The following is an 18,437-nucleotide window of genomic DNA, read 5'->3' on the forward strand; positions in this document are numbered from 1 at the left end:
CATCTTGTTCTGGTCTGACTTGGTTTCTTAGGTACCACAGGAAGTAGAATAGTCATCATGAGTTCTGGACCTAAGGCTCACCCCTACTTTCAATATGACCAGCTGATTATTCTAATTTAATTTATGCAGACCTGGCAGTTCAAATCTGGATTTCTTCTGAGTGCTAAGTGACACTTAGTAACTGATTAGTTCCTCAGATTTCTATCACAAATCAAATAGTAAGATTACATGATTTTATTAATTTAATTCTATAATTATAACTTATCACTATCCAGAGCCATTCTCTTAAGCCAGTCTGTGGATAAAAATAAACTAAGATTTGATCCACAGAACCCTTCCTTCCTTCCTTTGTTCTTACCTTTCTTCCTGAAATTATGTGTTCTTGTATAAGTGAGCAACATTGCATTATGTAGCAAACAGATCTTATGGGATGAGGCAAAAATGATCTGCACTCCGGTAATGTTGAAACGCCCTTCCAAGTCCATGGCTGATGACAACATTGAGCGTGCACGTAAAATGATTCTATCGAATAGACGAGTGACAGGGGATTATGTGGCAAATTATTTGCAAATCAGCCGTGGCTCTGCCTGTGAAATAATCCACGACAGACTTGGGTTTTGAAAAGTTTGTGTGATGGGGTTACAGAAATAGCTCACGGAAGAGCATACACAGAAGCATTTGGACATCTGCAAACAAAATTTGGGCTGAAACTCGAAGGAAGATAAAAATTTCTTTAAAAAAAAATCATTACTGCTAAAAAGATATGGAGTCATCACTATGAGTCTGAGAGTAAACGGCAAAGTATAGAATGGAAACATCATCAATCGCCAACCAAGAAAAAGTTCAAAAGTCAACCATCAGCTGGAAAATTGATAGTCAGAGTTTTTTGGAAATCTCAAGGGCCAATATTGGAACAGTGTTAGGAAAATGGTTCAATCATCAATAGCACTCTTTACAGTGAGATGCTCACTGAATAACTGAAGCCTAAACTTGGGATTAAATGCAGAAGACTCTATTCAAGGGTGCTGTGGTCTTGAATAACAGTACACATCCACACACCTCTGCCCACACTGTTGCCACCTTGCAAATACTTCATTTTGAGGTGTTAAAGCATCCTCCCTATAGTCCCGATTGTGCTCCATTGGACTTGCACTTTCAGTTTTTCGAGGATGAAGATGTGAAGGACAGCAGCTCATTTGTAGCGCAAAGCTCAACGTAAAGCATTTTTTATTAAGGCAACACGAAAGCTTGTTGACAGATGGACAAAGTGTATTGAAAAGCAAGGCGATTATGTAGAAAACTGTTGTATTTATTTTTTCAAAAAGTTGATTAAAAGAAATTCTATAGCCAGAGTATGAATCACTGTCGATTCACCCTCATATTTTGAAAGTTTAGCTCCCTACCACAATTCTGAAATAGCATTTTTGTCTAACTGGACTATGAAAGTATGTTTCTCTGTTTTTGATGCTTGTCACAGTGTCCGCGCTACCTTGTACAAGAACATTTATACAAATTGCATATCCTGTTTTATGTAATTACCTTCACCTTTGTCTGGCTTTTATTTCTCTAAATATACAAAATAACACTGTGTATAACTTAGAGAAAAAAACGAAAGGGCTTCAAAAAGATGGTGGAAAGATTCCAATATCTTTTACTTCCATTTTTTCCCAGGAACTTTTGGAAGCCCCCTCATGGAGTAACAAATGGAAAAATAATATCCAATAATGGATTTCTTTACCACTGTTCATTTTCTTCAAACCTAATGGTGTGCCCATAGAACTAACGCCTCGTACCAGATATGAAAAGGGTGTGCTTAGATTTGCTTTGTTTTCCCACATAGGCCAGATTGACTCCGATGCCGTGACGAAGCATGCGTACCTCAACATTGTGGGCATGGTAGGCTCCATTGACAATGACTTCTGTGGGACAGACATGACGATAGGCACAGACTCAGCTCTGCACAGGATCATTGAAGTGGTTGATGCCATCATGACCACGGCACAGAGGTAAAGGGGTCTGGGCCAAGTGATGGACTGAGGCGTCAAGTGGTACTGGCTGCACTTCAGACTTTTTAGAATGTGCCACAATATCCTGGTGTACTTGAGTACTATAAATCATTACAAGAAAATTGTTCTCAAGTTTACTTTCTAATGGTGCAAAAACCTATATTCATTGTGGAAAATTTTCTTTTAAATGGAATAAAACAAAATGATTATTATCTGTGTAAAGTCCTACCCAAAGGTGTCCTGAAGGAATAACAAAAAATAAAAACAATGGTGACAAAGAGGTTAAGTAGTTGGCGGCTAATTGAAAGAAAGGTTGATGGCTCGGACCCTCCAGCTGTTGTGTGGATGGAAGCTGTGACAGTCAACTTGTGTAAAGATGATGGCCTGGGAAATGACTGGACTTCCTACTCTGTCCTGTCGGGTGGCTATTGTGTCAGAACGGACTAGAGAGCAGTGGGATGGATACCTATTGGGAATGTGTCTAAGCATTTCCTCACTGTTTTGTTTCCAAGGTATATGTTTACTAAAATGTAGATAAAGCACTCAAACTTTATCAAAGGTGATATGCAGATTCCGGAGATAACCGTTACTCTTGGCAACCCCAGGTGTGTAAGATTAGAACTCTGCTCCATCGGGTTTTCAGTGAGTGATTTTAGAACTCTGTATCAGGCACCTCTCGGTGGGCTTGAATCTCTTAACCTTTCAGTTATCAGGAATTGAGTGCATCATCACCCATTTGTTCCATCCAGGGACTCTAGATAGTATTCTAGAGTTTTTAAAAAGCACTTTTAAAAAACCTGTGTGAAACAGTGAATAAAGCAAATGTCTCTCATTGCATGCATGAGGAATTTGAAACTTGGAGCATATCCAGATAGTAAGACCTCTTGATTCCTGTGTATATATTTTTCTCACTCCACAATAGTGCTTCACAATAGCCCCTTACATTCAAGGTTTGTGGTCCTTCTGAAATGCCACTGAAAACAACATGATATCCTCAATGTTTAGTTTGCCCCATTCCATGGAAAGTGGTTAGTTTTTCCTATTCCATGGATAGACACAGTTGTTGGGCACGGACTGAGCAGACTTCCTGCGTGTCATACCCACATGCTTGCTGCTGGCTATATCCCACTCATTGTTCTTAACATGAGAAGTAACTATCTTTACCTAATATAGCCATTGTCTTCAAAAGGTCATAGAAAAGTGTTCTGTAGGTAGGTATGTATTATGTCCTGGAGCGCAAGCAAATACAAGTTGTAAAATCAGAAACTAGGAAGTACACTCAGCACTGATGTCCTTTCACTCACAACCGCTGAAATGATTATTGATGGAGCAGCATTGCGTTTTGTAGAAATGAATATTTTGGAAGGTTAGGTACCTGCCACCATTAGGAAATACCGTCTCTGTCTAATTTGATAGTCAAAGTATGTTGATTTCCTTCTGATGCTCATCACAATGTTAGTAAGTGTATGTTCCCTTGTGTCTTTTCCAGCCACCAGAGGACCTTTGTTCTTGAGGTCATGGGGAGACACTGTGGGTATGTATCTTTTGACATGTTTTAGAATGAAAGTAACCTTAGCAATCATCTTCTGAGCCCTCTTTTTCCAATTTATGGATGTTCTGAAGAAATCATGGAGGAGCCTGACCTTGATCCCAAGTTTTCTGATGCCTAATCCACTGCTGTTTCTGCTGGAATATGTTGTTGAGCTTTGGATTCCTGGTAGTAAACGTATAACAAGATGGAGCCTTGAGTTATTGATACTTATTATTATTTCCAAATAGATATTTAGCCCTGGTTAGTGCATTGGCTTGTGGTGCAGATTGGGTGTTTCTTCCGGAATCTCCGCCAGAAGAAGGCTGGGAAGAAAATATGTGCATTAAACTATCAGAGGTAATTCACATTTTCTTTCTGTTTACTGCTAATTATTCTAATCAGATTGCTTTAATCATGATTTTTAGAACTTTCCATTTGGACAGTTTTAAACAAGACTTTCTGATATTAAACTTGATTCAAACCTATCTCATATGATCTTCATATATTGACTATTTTCAGTCTGTCTACTTCTTAATGTTGAAAAGTGTCATGTAAAAGAGGAACTAGAAAACAGTGTGTGGGTTTATGCATGTATGTATTTATAGTCTGTTCTGCAAATCTCCTTGGATTTGAGAGTTTATAAATTGCAATATCAGAAATGACAAGGAAAAAGGAAATGTTAGGGTCTGGCCTTTTAAATGTTGACAGGCTTTGGAATGATGATTTATATAAACTTTATGTAAAAGGTTGGCTGTTCAGTGGTGGCATAGGAGAAAAGTCCTGAGCCTGTAAAAGGTTACAACCAAAGGAAACTGTGAGGCATTTCTACTCTGTTACGTGGGGCAAATCAGCCATTTATTTACATTGATCATTAGTATAATAAGACTGCAAGCTCACTAAAGCTTAGGATATTGATCTTTGTGTGTTCCATTTCATTTTTGACAGTTTCCAAGTTTTCTAGATTCTTACTTTATATATTGTATGTTCTGATTATTAATCAATGTTTACAGGTGCCTCATTTCATTTTTAGTTGTGCCCCATCAGCAAATGAAGGTCTCAGAGGTTTTGTTCCATCCACATCATGAAAGTCAACTCTTCTTTGAGGAGGCTGCTCTTCCCCAGTCATATTTTGAGCGCCTTCTAACCTGAGTGGCTCATTTTTCAGCACCATGACAATGTTCCGTTGCTAGCCATTAGACTTTCAGTGGATAACCACTCAGAACTAGTCTGCCTCTCCTTTCTCCTAGTCTTTATTAGTCTGTAAACTCTGCTGACCTCTGTCCACCATGGGTGGTTTTAAAATACTAATGGTGTGGCTTCTAGCAACACAGCAACACACAAACCACCACAGTACAACAAACTGACAGAAGAGTTGTGAAGTCTCTATGCAGGATTAACTTAAGGGTTTAGTTGGCACCTAATACTTACTACAGAGAACACTTGGTCTTAAATATTATTAGTCAGTTGTTGTTGTTAAGTGCCATCGAGTGGATTCCGATGTATAGTGACCCTGTATGGAGTTTCTGACAAGTGGCTTTGTGATCTTGAACCGCAGACCTTGTGGTTCAAACCAACTTTGCATTCTAATGCATTAACCCACAGTGCCACACCAGGACTCTACTAGTCAGTTGGTGGATAGCATATAGGGAGATAAGTCAAGAGGCTCATGCTATTGAAAGGAGGTTGGAAGTGTAGTTTTCTGGCAGAGACAGCTGCAGGAACCCAGTTTTGTGCTTACTGTCTTCCTAGGGCTCACTGTCCAACACTGAAAAAGCAGAGATTGGTTGTCAGTTTTTAATCTGTTGTTTGTGGTATAATATAATCTACCAAATATCCGCTGACCTTAGCTTACAGTCACTCTGTTCCAGTCATCCGCATACCCTTCCTACATCCATCCTTCACTCCTCATCCCATCTACTTATCGAAAAGTACGTTTCACTTTCATCTTATTAGGAAGCACTACTTTTAAAGTTGGGGTACCTGTTGGCACAAATGGTTTGGTTGAACTCGTATTCTAAAGGCTAGAGATTTGAACTCACCCAGCATGGCTACTAAAGAGAAGCCGTGGTGATTAGTTAAGCCACTAATTCAACTCTGCACACCTGGGTGCACCATGAGTCAGCATCCTCTCAATGGCATTTAACAGCAACGCTTGTGATCTTCGGTGACCATTTCTAATCAGACAGAAGCTCATTCAATTCAGAACAAATCACTGTGGCTTTCTTTTTGTTTTTACCAGTGCATTAGGAACTTGAGGATTTGATTTTTTCTTTCCTTAGAACCGTGCTCGAAAGAAAAGGCTGAATATTATCATTGTAGCTGAAGGAGCAATTGATTGCCAAAATAGACCTATTACTTCTGAGAAAATCAAAGATGTAAGTGTTCTTCTTTATTCTACTTCTGCCTATAACTCTGCTTATCTGAGAATATTAGAACTAAGCAACATAGACAAGATTCAGGTTTAAAATATTGATTGCATGATTTAAAAAAAAAAATGTGGGAAAAAAAAACACCCTGATACTGAAAAATATCTTTAAAATGATCATTTTAATGGAATGAGAATCATACAGGCCTAGACTTCTGGATACTCAGAGCTTCCTGCCTTCTACTGGTAATATTCTTAAAGGCTACATGAACACCTCCCACACATATAGAGGAAACATAGAGTAGCTAATTGTGTTCTTTGTAATACAAAATCTTTAGCTTTCGAATATCGAGTGCTCAGATGAATCATTTGGCCACTGGGCCCCAGGTTTCTCTAATTGTGGTAGTAGAAAAAGTTGGTGCCTGCCCTATTTTCTGTCCTTTTTAACCTGGAGCATCAGCTGAGCATGTTCTTAGCCACAAAGAAAGCCACTGTGTTGAAACTGAATCATTGCCTTACTCATGGTCCTGAAGTGGAAACAGACAATAGTAGTCTTGTCTCACTGAGATGGGTGTACACTTGTTTAGACAGGACTTTTGTTATCCAGCCAAGTTACCATAATTACAGCAGTAAATACACTCACTAACTCACTAGACTCTTGAAGAGCAGAACAGATTGGTTGAAGCTGCAGGCTAGGGCAAAAGCAGTTTCTCCTTGGCTTTGCATATTGATTTCTCTGTTGTGTTTAGTCACTGTAACTGTTGACCAAAAAAATGTATTTTATGTATTCCACTACAGCTTGTACATTTGAATATTAAGACATTGAAAGATATCTGCCAGTATCTCCCAAGAAGCAATCAATAAGTAAAGTCAAGGTAGAGAGTGATCGTTTTTTTTCCTACTTCTTTGAAGTTGAGATTAAGTCATGCAATATTAAAACAAGAAAAGAACCATAAAATTCATGTAGCCTAACCCTGTTGTTTGTATTTTTTTTGCCATTTTTTTAAGTGAATGCTAGCAAAGTCCAAAAAATCACGCCAGCCATCCCTCCCCCTTCACTGTCTGTTCAACTGGATTCGATAATTTGTTACAATAACCCTACAGGAATCAGACACCACACTCACAGTTGTGGGGTTTATGAAGAAAGTTAACAGATTACATACAATTTCAGGCCATAAATGTTCATGGCACTCTTCTTACCATCAGAACTGCCTTTCTTCAGCTGTGCCCATAGGCAGGCCTCTCTCTGGCTCTCGAACCCTTGACCTGGCCTCAGCCCTGCTTGGCCAATGTTACTAAGCTCTTATAAGGCTGCTGATAAATGCCTAAAGGACACACCCCACTATAAACCTCAGCCTGAAGGAACTCCGCTCTAATTCCATAGGGCAACAAACCTAGCTCTTTCGATGAAGTGTCAGGAGGCACTCTGCAAACTGGCCTTCTGCCCAAAGCCACTCACTCAGCTTGACTTGCTCTGTGACCTGGAAGCCCACCAGTCCATCTCATGCTCTGGCTCTTGTTTCTGCTGCTGCTGCTCCTCTGCCAATCCCGTATCAGCTTTCTGACCCTAGGTTGAGGAGGTTCAATGCATAGGACATCGTAGGGTCCAAGTGTCACCTTCAACACTTGACTCTTCCTTGTTGATGATAGCAAGATCCCCCACTTTCTGAAAGGACTCATTTTATACCCAGAAGAATGGCAAAACGGACCAATCACAATGAACCCTGTGAGCAATCTGTCCCTCAGCATCTCCTCCCAAACCCTCTCACCCAGACCCATCAAGAAAAAAGTTGTTTTACGAAGGCCATGGCTAGAAGAGACATTAAATGATTCTTTGCACTGTAAGATCTGAGTCTGCAGTGCTTGACCTGAGTCACCCAGCTAGGATTCAGAGGGGCTCAGTCAGAACTGGGGGAGAAAACCTTGGCTTTACTAGACTGTGCTGTTCACATCACAGCTACACACATTTAAGATGGTTCCAGAGAAATGTTTATGCTTTTATAAAATATTAGTAACACTTTAAATATACTCAGCCAAACCAAACCTGCTGTTCTAGAGTTGATTCTGACTCATCGTAATGAGATGTAAAATATAATTATATTCAATTCCTATGTAAGAGAAAAAGGTCTTAAAATAAGAAATCCCAGTTAGCTATTCAACTGAATTTTCCTTAGGAAGTAAAATTTAGACATCCTAATATTTTTTGTCTCCATTTAGATTTGAAGAAATAGTAGCAAAATTGTTTCCCAGAGCCCAGTACCTCTTACTGAATATAATTCCACCTGCACATGTTACGACTCTGTATTTGCTAACAGAGATTTATTTCTACAGTTGGTAGTCACACAGCTGGGGTTTGACACTCGAGTAACAATACTTGGGCATGTGCAAAGAGGAGGCACTCCATCAGCTTTCGACAGGATTTTGGTAAGTAAATGTGTAAATTGTCAAGCATTTTCACAAGCTCTTTCTTGGAAAGCAGTATTTCTGGAGTTTAAAACAAACAAAGCTTAGTACAAAGGAAGCAAACATTTAATAGAGCCAGCTGTTAGGAAAAACAAAACAAAACAAAAAACCCCCCAAAGGTGTCAATGTCTATAGCATGCGATGATTCTCCCTGAAAGTATTACAGACCCCATGTTTTGGTTTTAAATATCCTTGTGAGGCTTGCCACTGTGTAACTATTTCTAGGCAAATTAACACTCAGACACGTCACAAGTAGTCTCTACTTTATGTAAAAATTAATGTGCCTCCCCTGTTGTGGGTGATGTGACTTCCAGGACGAACAGAATCCTGAAAACATATACAAAGGGACAGCAGAAATCCAGAGTCCACATTTTCACGTGTATTTTGCTGTTTTTGTTATTGTTATTAATATTTTCTGCTCTCTGCATATCTCAAACCTTCCTCTCCAGTCTTGACCTTGACCAGTTCTTACTGGAGCCGTAATCCCTTGTGATAAAGAGAAGTGTTAAGAGTTAATGCTAAGGGCTAGCCAGAGAATGGAAACAACCCTACTGACCATTAACAGATGAGTAGGTAAACGAAATGTGTAGCCATACAATGGGATATTACTCAGCCATAAAGATCACTGAAGTTCTGATAGCTGTCAGCACATGACTGAACCTCTGGAAAGCATTATGCTGGGTATAATAAGCCAAACACAAAGAGCAGGCATTGTATGATTCTTCTTTTCTGATATACATTGTTGTTGTTAGATGCCATCAAGAAGTATGTAGATTGTGTAGATCCATGCAGACAAAAGAAAATTAGTGGCTACCTGGAGCTGAGGGAAGGAGGAATGGGGAATGGGAAAATAAAGAAAGGAAAGTAAGGAAAAAACCCTCAACCAAACAAGCAACCTCCCTGCCAAGAAAAGCCTTGGAACAGATGGATTCACTAGGAATTCTACTGGACATTCTGATTTCTTCCCTAAAGTCCACAAAGAGGAAACATCCCTACCTCATTCTATGTGGCTGGTATTATTACCCTGATAGTAAAAGTGAGAGAAAGATGCCTTAAGAACTGTATATGCCCACATTCCTTGTGAATATGGATGCAAGAATTATCAACAAAATACTAGCACACCAAGTCTAACAGCCTATTAAAGGGTTATGCTGTTGCTATGTGTAAGTGCTGTCGTGTCACTTCTGACTCATAGCGACCCTGTATAGGGTTTCCAAGGAGTAGCTGGTGAGCTTGAACCACCGACCTTGTGGTTCAAACCGACTTTGCAGTCTGATGTGTTAGCTCACAGCGCCACACCAGGATTCCATTAAAGGGTTATATACACCATGACAAAAAAAAAAAAGTAAAAGTAAATGGTAAGGAATATGAGTAGCTAATTGAGACTCTTCAACAGAATGGGCACTTGAAAATGGAAGACTTTAAGGTGCAGTATGTATGATGCATCTGTTTGTGGGAGCACACCCAGGGTGGTGTCCTAGAGCACCGACCGAGATCTGCCTTCATTAGAAGCTAGTGCTGGCTTTGATAATCCAGTGTTTCCTTTCCAGGCCAGTCGCATGGGGGTGGAGGCTGTCATTGCCCTTCTTGAAGCAACCCCGAAGACCCCAGCCTGTGTGGTTTCCCTAAGCGGAAACCACGCCGTGCGCCTTCCGCTGGTGGAGTGTGTGCAGATGGTGAGTTCCAGCAGGTGGCTATGTTCATTACCTGTCTTCTGAGAGCTGTGGGCGGCACAGGCTGCGTGCTAGTGACTGAGTAGTAAGACAGATGTGCTTTTGTGTTAGGTGGACAGTCAGTTAGATGATTTTTCTAAGAACTAAAGTAGCTGCCCTGTGGATGAATGTTCCCAGGCTTTGTGTTATCATAACCCTTTGGTCAACTAGACCATTTTAAGGTTTTCTATTTCTTTCTATTTTTCTAAGTTAACATTTGTAGGCTACTTTGAGAAATAATCTTCCCTGAAAATGAGTGTAGTCTGTCAAAAATTAGTATCTTTTGAGAGTAATGTGTTAAATCAACAACTCAAAGAAAATTAGGTGGCCCCTACCCACTAAATACTGTGGTACTGCAGAAAAATGTTTGCGGTCAAATTTCACAAGGACTACGGTATCACCCTGTTAAATTTCTCAGACTTCAGCCACTTCCTGTCCTAGTGTCCCCACGGACATTCAATTCTGTAATGTGACAGTCAGAATGGCGAATTCAGGAAATGAGGAAAGTTTTTCTAAGATGCACCCACTTTTGTGGCTATGGAAGGTGGTGGTGGTGATGTGTCGGGGAGTTGGTTCCGACTCATAGCAAGCCTGTCTAGGGATTCTGAGGCTGTAAATCTTTACAGGAGCAGAAAGCCTCATCTTCCTCCCATGGAACGGCTGGTAGTTTTGAACTGCTCACCTTGAGGTTAGCAGCCCGACTCGTAACCACTAAGCTACCAGTAGCTATGGGAGTGGTGTGCAAATGGACTTTAAAAATGATCTGGCTTTTTCCAGTGGTTCATTAGATACACTGACAATGCAGTTGCCTTGGGAATAACTTACATTTTTCAAGTTTATTTATGACCATCATTTTATGTGACCTCTCCTTCGGTGCCTCTGAAGGATAAGTATTTTGCAACCTATACAGAGAAATCATTAAATCAAGGAACTTATGAAGACATACAGCCTTAGAAACCCTTTCCAAAACCCTATGGACATGAATAAAGCTTGTGGGCAGAGGGTAGGGTGCAAGGAGGGCTTGAAAGGACTGGAATGTTGATCTGTGTGCAGTAAGTTTATTTTTAGTGTATTTCCTATATCCAGTGTTTCTGATTAGAAATGAAAAAGTGTTCCATATCATCTGACTTGTCCTTCAGATGATCAAGTGGAGATGTTAGGATTAAAAGCCATAGGCAACCATTCATAGTGAGCACCCACGAATTGTCATGTGTTTAATAACCAGCAACAGCTTTAAAAGCGGGGAGTATTTTTCTTATTTTACAGATGAGGAAATTAAACTTCAGAAAGAACCTAAAGGCGGCAAAGAGCAGGATTCTAACTTGCAGTGTCTGTCGCCATGTCCAAGTTCTCTGCCCAGTGTTGTACTGCTTCACTAATATGACCTGCTGGGGTCCAGGGCACAGAGGCAAGCAGGAACCCCATGCTGGTCTCCCAAACCCCAGGGAGGTTTTGCTTGTTTTTCTCTCACTAGACTGAAACTGGGAATTTTTCAGAACCCTTGCCTGAGAGATCCATTTGCTTTTGGCTTGGCTTTCACAGAGTGAGTGAAATCTCTAAAATTTCCAGAGGTGCTTAACATCAAATCTGCACTGGGCAGATACTCGTGACTTCTGCCGTGTCTCTCTGAGCAGTGAGATGTTTGTTACCAGTTGCATTTGGATGGAGCTGGCAACTGCTGATCTAGACTCTTAATATTTAGGCTTTTAGGCTGGCCAGGGTCCAATTCTGAAAGGAGAACCATAAATGGAAAGACAAAGCTCATTGTGCCTTCTCCCCAACTCCCAGCCTCATCATTTATGGATTTACTAAACCTTGTCATGGTTTTTCTCATTCATTTTTAAAGACCCAGGATGTGCAAAAGGCCATGGATGAAAGAAGATTTAAAGAGGCTGTACAGCTTCGAGGAAGGTGAGTTCTTTTGAAAAATAAACACTTATTTTATTAGGACATGTGTTCCGCTAGTAGCCTGCTGTCACTGGGTCAATTCAGAGCGACCTCATGTGTGTCAGAGTTGAACTGCATTCTCGTGGATTCCTTAGAAGTAGATTACTGGACCTTCCTTCTAAAGCATCTATGGATGGACTCAAACCTCCAGCTTTTGGTTAGCAGCCAAGCATAGTAACCCTGTGCTGCTGGATACATTATCCACTGTACCTCGCAGAGACTGCCAATCTTCAGTCCTGGCTATTTTGAAGGTGCTTAGAAGCATGCTTAAGGAACCATGGTAGTGTAGGAGACTGTGCGATGGGCTGCTAACCACGAGGTCAGCAGTGAGTCCACCAAGCTCTCTGTGGGAGAGGAGGCTTTTTGCTCCTGTAAAGATTTACACCCTCATAAACCTTCTACAGGGTCGCTGTGAGTCAGAATTGACTCCGTGGCACACCACCACCACCAGGAGCATGCTTATTCTATGTTTGTTGTTGTTGTTATGTGCCGTGGAGTTGGTTCCGACTCATAGCAACCCTACACAGAATTTCTGAGGCTGTAAATCTTTATGGGAGCAGACTGCCTTATCTTTCTCCTGCGGAACCGCTGGTAGCTTTGAACTGCTGACATCGCGGCTTGCAGCCCGATTTGTAACCACTACGCTACCAGAGCTCCTTATTCTATGTATTTCTGTATAAAATTTCAAAAGTCAAGACAACAAATTGGGCATTATTTCTGCAAGGATTACTGTTTAGATGGCTTGTTAAAGAATAATAGATTATTCATTTGTTTATTTGTTTGTTATTTACTGGGTTGGACAAGGTGAAGGGGAATGTTCAGAGCTGATTGAGATTATAATGTCAGGTGACCGTGTTGCTAGCCTTTTGAAAAAGACTCTTACGAGCCTCACTCTAATGTTATTTTCTTAGCCCATTTCTGAACTTGAAATATATAGCACAGGAAATCCCTGTGGAACACGGTGTAGTATTCTGGCCTCGATTTTCCTCTTATGGCCTATACACACAACATAGATCTGTGGACTGTCTGCTTCTGAGAAAATTCTTGTGCTCTGAGGCCCTTTCTTCCTAGAGGCAGGCCCTCCTGTTTTGCCCAGTGTTCTAAACTTTCACTCAGTAACCTCGTTCTGTTGTAGGAGCTTTGAAGGTAACCTGAACACCTACAAACGGCTTTCCATCAAGCTTCCAGACTCACAGATTGTCAAGGTAAGCGCTTAGCACGGTGCTGCCAATCTGCTCCCCTTTTCTTCTGAAACCTGCTCACTTCTGGCAGTCACACAGAAAGCTCGTATGTCCTCGCTCACGTGGTCAGTCCCTTCCCTTTATGCAGGTCCCCTCTGCCCTGTCATCTCTGGAGAGACTTTATCTAACTGACCTTTTTTTATTTGGTCACCCAATGTGGCGCTGTAGGATAAGCACTCAACCACAAGGTCAGTGTGAACCGCAAGGCTAGTGGTTCAAACTCACCAGCTGCTCCGTGGAAATTCTACGCAGGGTCACTTTGAATTGGAACTCCATTGACCACACTTAACAATAACAACAGTTTATTTCCAGGAATTGCCACTGTGTAGGGGGTACTCTTAGGCATACGCTAAGTATGGGCTTGAAGAAGGGCACTGATCCAGTGACATGCTTCCTTTTGTATTGCAGAGCAACCATAATGTAGGAATCATAAATGTGGGCGCCCCTGCAGCCGGGATGAATGCTGCCGTGCGCTCGGCTGTAAGGATGGGCATAGCTGACGGCCACAAAATGCTCGCTGTCTACGATGGCTTTGATGGCTTTTACAAAGGCCAGGTGAGTATCCATGGAGGCACCAGACTGAAGAAAAGCCTTAATCTGACGCTCACATGTAAATTGCACTCCTGATGTGGTGCCGCGAGACAATACACTAGACCACAAAGTTGCTCCTTGGAAACCCTCTACAGTGTTGTTTTCAGTCCGAACCCAGTCAATAATACTTAACAACAACTATAACTAGACCAGTCACTAATTAAATGAGAAAATGACTTTAAATACCTAAGCACTGAACTTGGAACCACAAGTATGGTGGTTCAAGCTCAGTAGCTTGAAATGAGAAAAATGATAAAATTTGCCTATAAGGTCAGTTGTAAAGTTTATAACTATCAGTACATAGTACTTTACTGATAGTTAAAAAGCAAGCACTAACTAAAAAAATCTTCATAAAAATAGTTGCTACTTCCTGAGTGTTTATTATATATTCTTTATAAGGCATTTACACATATTGACCCATTCAGATCCCACGATAAATCTAAATTATTAGCTTGTTGTCCTTATGAAGAAATAAGCCACAAGGCTTCTATTAGCTTGACAATGTCTGTGTGATGTAGGATTTTGTTCTCTTATTCAACTGCTCTGCTGTTTGAAATTGTATAGTCATTCTATTATTTAGCAAACACTCAGTAAGTAGTATTTAATAAATACTTTTATTAAATTAAATGAACAAAGTAGAGAAAAATTCCTGACCCTGACTCCTTGGCACTTACATTTTGAGGAGTGAGATGATGATAAGTCAAAATAAATCAAGTAAAATATGCAGCATCTTTAGAGAGGGACACCTATGGACCGGACAAAGGAAGGAGAGTAGGAAGGATTTATGGGAGTTTGCATGAAGATTCTAAAGATAGGTGCTATTGAGTAATTTGAAGAGGTGAGCAAGTGACCCCTGTGAATCAGTGGGCAAGTTAGCGTAGTAGTTACGAATCGGGCTGTGAACCACAAGGTCAGCAGTTCGAAGCTACCAGGTGTTCCGCGGGAGGCTTTCTGCTCCTGTAAAGATTTATAGCCTCGGAAACCCTGTACAGGGTTGCTATGAGTTGGAACCGACTCCACGGCACATAACAACAACAATTGTTCTAAGTGGAGAAAAATGTAGTGCAAACAAAAGCTCAGAGGTGGGAGGTTTGCTATTGTTCAAAGCCCCTTGAAGGGGAACTCATGTGACTAGAATATAGGGAGTAAGAGAGAGGTCAAAGAGGATAAGGACAAAAAGGAAGTGAGGGCCAGATCATTTAGGACCTTGCAGGTCACTGTGAGGAATTTGGCTGTTATTCTGAGTTACCAGGTAGGGTTTTTTTTTTGTTTTGTTTTGTTTTTTTAATTAAATGTTTTTATTTTGCATTGAGTGAAAGTTTACAGGGCACATCATCAGCTTCACATTCAACCATTCATATAGCTTGTTTCATTACATTGATTATTATCCCCGCCATATATCATCAGTTTACAGTGTTTCTCTCTATCCTCTTTAGCTTTTTTTTTTTTTTTTTGGATGGGGGGTGGAGCAGGTAGGGTTTTGATCTTGGGAGTAGCATTTACATTTTCATAAGATGACTCTGGCATTAAGAAAAAAGAGAAACAGGAAATGGAGACTAGATCACTAGGAGTGATGCTATAGAATAAATACTGGTCTGCTAACCACAAGGTCAGCCGTTCAAGCCCATTAGCTGCCCTCAATAACCCCATACAGGGTGGCTATGATTTGGAAACAAGTTGATGGCACTTAACAACAGCAACAAGCAAGTGATGAGGATGGCTTGCTCCATGCCAGTAGAAATGGTGAGAAGTAATCAAGAGTCTGAATGTGTTTTGAAGGTTGTTGGGTTGTTGTTGTGTGCTGTTGGGTTGGTTGTGACTCATAGTGCCCCTGGGTAGGGTTTCCAAGGTTGTAAGTCTTTATGGGAGCAGAAAGTCTCCTCTTTCTTTCACAGAGTAGCTGGTGGATTTGAACTTCTGACCTTGCAGTTAGCAGCTTAGTGGGACCTTGGTGGTAGACTCACTACAATTTGCTGGCTAAACATATGTGAGAATGAAAAATTAAATCAGTGGTTACTCCATTTCTAGCTTCAGCAAATGGCGAGGTTAAAGTTGGACAAGAGAAATCTTACAAGACTAGTTGGAAGCAATAGCTCTCCTGGTGGGGACCTTGGCTCAAAAAGTCAAACTGATTGCACTGATGAGGGCATACGAAATGTTGGTAAGAAAGACTGTGAATGTGTACCCAGAGGGCTTGAGTTGGGCTGTAGCAAAAGGATTTGAGTGAGAGGTTAAAGGATGAAACGTGAATGACGATAGAATTGTTCTTATTCCACGAGATGAAAGGATAGAAAGTGAATGTCAGTAGAATGGTGTTCTGATCCTGTGTAAACTAGCCCCTGCTCTTAAATGAGTCCATGAAATGATCCACTACGGGAAGGAGGCCCTGGTTTGATTCATTAGGCCCTGGCTCCAGGGCAAGAACTTAAAAAAAAAAAAAAAGAAAGAAAGAAATCATTCAGAATGTCAGCTCTGTTTCACCTGCTTCAAGAACAATCTCAAGACAAGGCTACCTTGCACCAATATCAAAGTAACCTGCACCTTCCAGCCTAGAGATCATGTCCTGCTCAAAATGTAGAAAAACAGACCTGACTCCCATTTAAAAGAGAAGTGGCCCAGACATTGAGAGACTCTGCTGATGACCCCCATGGCTCTGGAACTCAAGACCTAGACTCACCACACCAGTCAGTAATGTCCTGGAGAACAATGGGTTGTGAGTTCTTCCTCAGATCTCAAGCTGTGATTAAAGGCAATGTTTAGCTTCTCTCTCCTGCTTTGGGTTGGACATTCAAGTGTAACCGTTTGAGTATATTTAGCAAAGCATATGATGAATGTATCTGATTTCTGTTTAAAGGGAGATTGTAGGTCAAACAACCTTTACCTCATACCTTATTGGGGTAAAGTGCTGTTGTTAAGTGCTGTTGAGTCAATTCTGACCCCTAGCGATCCTGTATAGGGTTTCCAAGGAGCAGCTGGTGAGCTTGAACCATTGACCTTGCAGTTCAAATGACTTTGCAGTCTGACGCATTAGTGCCACACCAGGACTCCCTCATTGGGGTTAGTGCGTCTATAAAAAGCTCTAGCAGGGTGTGTCCATCTATAAAGATAATGAAGTAGACTTCACCTATAATGATCTCTAGAGGTGAGCCCAGGACACTACTGAGAAGTATCAAGAAATATTCTCTATTACCGTAAGAACAGTAATAACATCCAGTACCCATTGTTGGACCCATTTTGATGGTGGCTTGAAAACCAGAGTTCTGGTTTCCCACATAACAAGTTAGGCTATCCACCCTTCAAAGTACAGGTCCCTTCAGTGTGTGAATGTAATTAATTTGGCTCTAAATGATAGCAAGAATCAGGTCCTGCCGGTCCAATGCACCTGCAGCAAAATTACCAGCAGGGTGGTTCCTCCTCTGTGGATCTAAGGCCTTCTCCTACATCCCCACTAACTCTACTGGCATGGGGTGGTGGGAAGGAGAGTCCATACATTTGGAAGGCTCATCACCTTCCTACCCCAGAGACTGATAGACCTCATCGCTGGTGCTCCCTCCACTTGACTTCTGTATCAATCTACATGTGTTCAGTCCAGCTAAGCATGTGAGCCTACCCCTTTTTTGTAATGCTTGTGTAAATGTGAAAATCCACAGACTTGCCAAGTACACTGGTAAAGATCCATAATGCTGCCTCCCAGACTATCACTGCCAAAGTGTAAGGGCTTCTTTAGAGCAGATGATGAAAGTTAGTTGTCTTAGTTACCTAAGCTAACGTGGCTACCCATGTTAATAGTGAGGGTTGGGTTTGTATTGTCATAGGCATTTTCACAGTTACTGTATTCAATGCTCACCTTGTTGTATCACCCTTTATAAAACTTGTGATTTTTCACGACCTAAGGAACAATGCTCAGGATCAAAGTAAGTATTTTCATTTGAAGCAAATTTCATAGAAATGAAATCTAAAAATAAGTGTGGGTAATAATACATGGATCTACTGACCTAAACAAAATGGAGTGGGGTTAGTCATTAGGGAGGACCCTGCAAATGAGGAAGTTTAAAAATTAGCTAAGATGACCTTCTGGTCCTAGAAGGAGAACAGGACAAGAAGAATAAGATGTGCGTAAACCCACCCAGATAGTTATCATAGGAAGTAAGCAGCTGAGACCCTAAAGACTGAATGTTTCAGGAAATTTGTTGGTATATTGTTTCTCCCCATCCTCCAAGATAGAATGTTTGAGAAAGTTTATTGCTTCTTTTTCCAAAGAATGCTAGCTTGATGTTAAAATAGATGAAGTGTACATCCAAATGTACCTTACCCTATATAATGTGTCTGCTCTTTGTGAAAGATAGGCCAGTCTTGAGAAATTATTCTCTCTCTCCTCCAGACTGCTGGCTTTCTGCTAACAAAGCTTGGATGGGGGGTGGGAGATAAGAGAGTGATCTAAACAGAAAAATTTAAAGGGTGACTCAAGAAGATGAAATATTAAAATGAAATGTGCAATGACCTGGAGTTAGAAAGCCAAAGGAAGTGATACATTAGGCATTTCTCAACCTGAAAGAACTTAAGAAAAAATTCAAGCCTCAA

The 18,437-nt window shown here is 40.9% G+C and overlaps 1 protein-coding gene across 1 annotated transcript in view; it reads left to right on the forward strand.

Annotated features, from left to right (window-relative positions):
* PFKP (phosphofructokinase, platelet) overlaps positions 1-18,437 on the forward strand; it is a 120,565-nt gene that overhangs the window by 21,892 nt on the left and 80,236 nt on the right. Inside the window, exons 4-11 of the mRNA XM_006874742.1 lie at positions 1,841-2,006; positions 3,496-3,540; positions 3,786-3,894; positions 5,817-5,912; positions 9,916-10,041; positions 11,924-11,988; positions 13,160-13,223; positions 13,674-13,820. Of these exons, the coding sequence (XP_006874804.1) occupies positions 1,841-2,006; positions 3,496-3,540; positions 3,786-3,894; positions 5,817-5,912; positions 9,916-10,041; positions 11,924-11,988; positions 13,160-13,223; positions 13,674-13,820 (818 nt within the window). The remainder of the gene's footprint in view (positions 1-1,840; positions 2,007-3,495; positions 3,541-3,785; positions 3,895-5,816; positions 5,913-9,915; positions 10,042-11,923; positions 11,989-13,159; positions 13,224-13,673; positions 13,821-18,437) is intronic.

Source organism: Chrysochloris asiatica, unplaced genomic scaffold, assembly GCF_000296735.1.
Source record: "Chrysochloris asiatica unplaced genomic scaffold, ChrAsi1.0 scaffold00297, whole genome shotgun sequence".
In the NCBI taxonomy this organism is placed as follows: Eukaryota; Metazoa; Chordata; class Mammalia; order Afrosoricida; family Chrysochloridae; genus Chrysochloris; species Chrysochloris asiatica.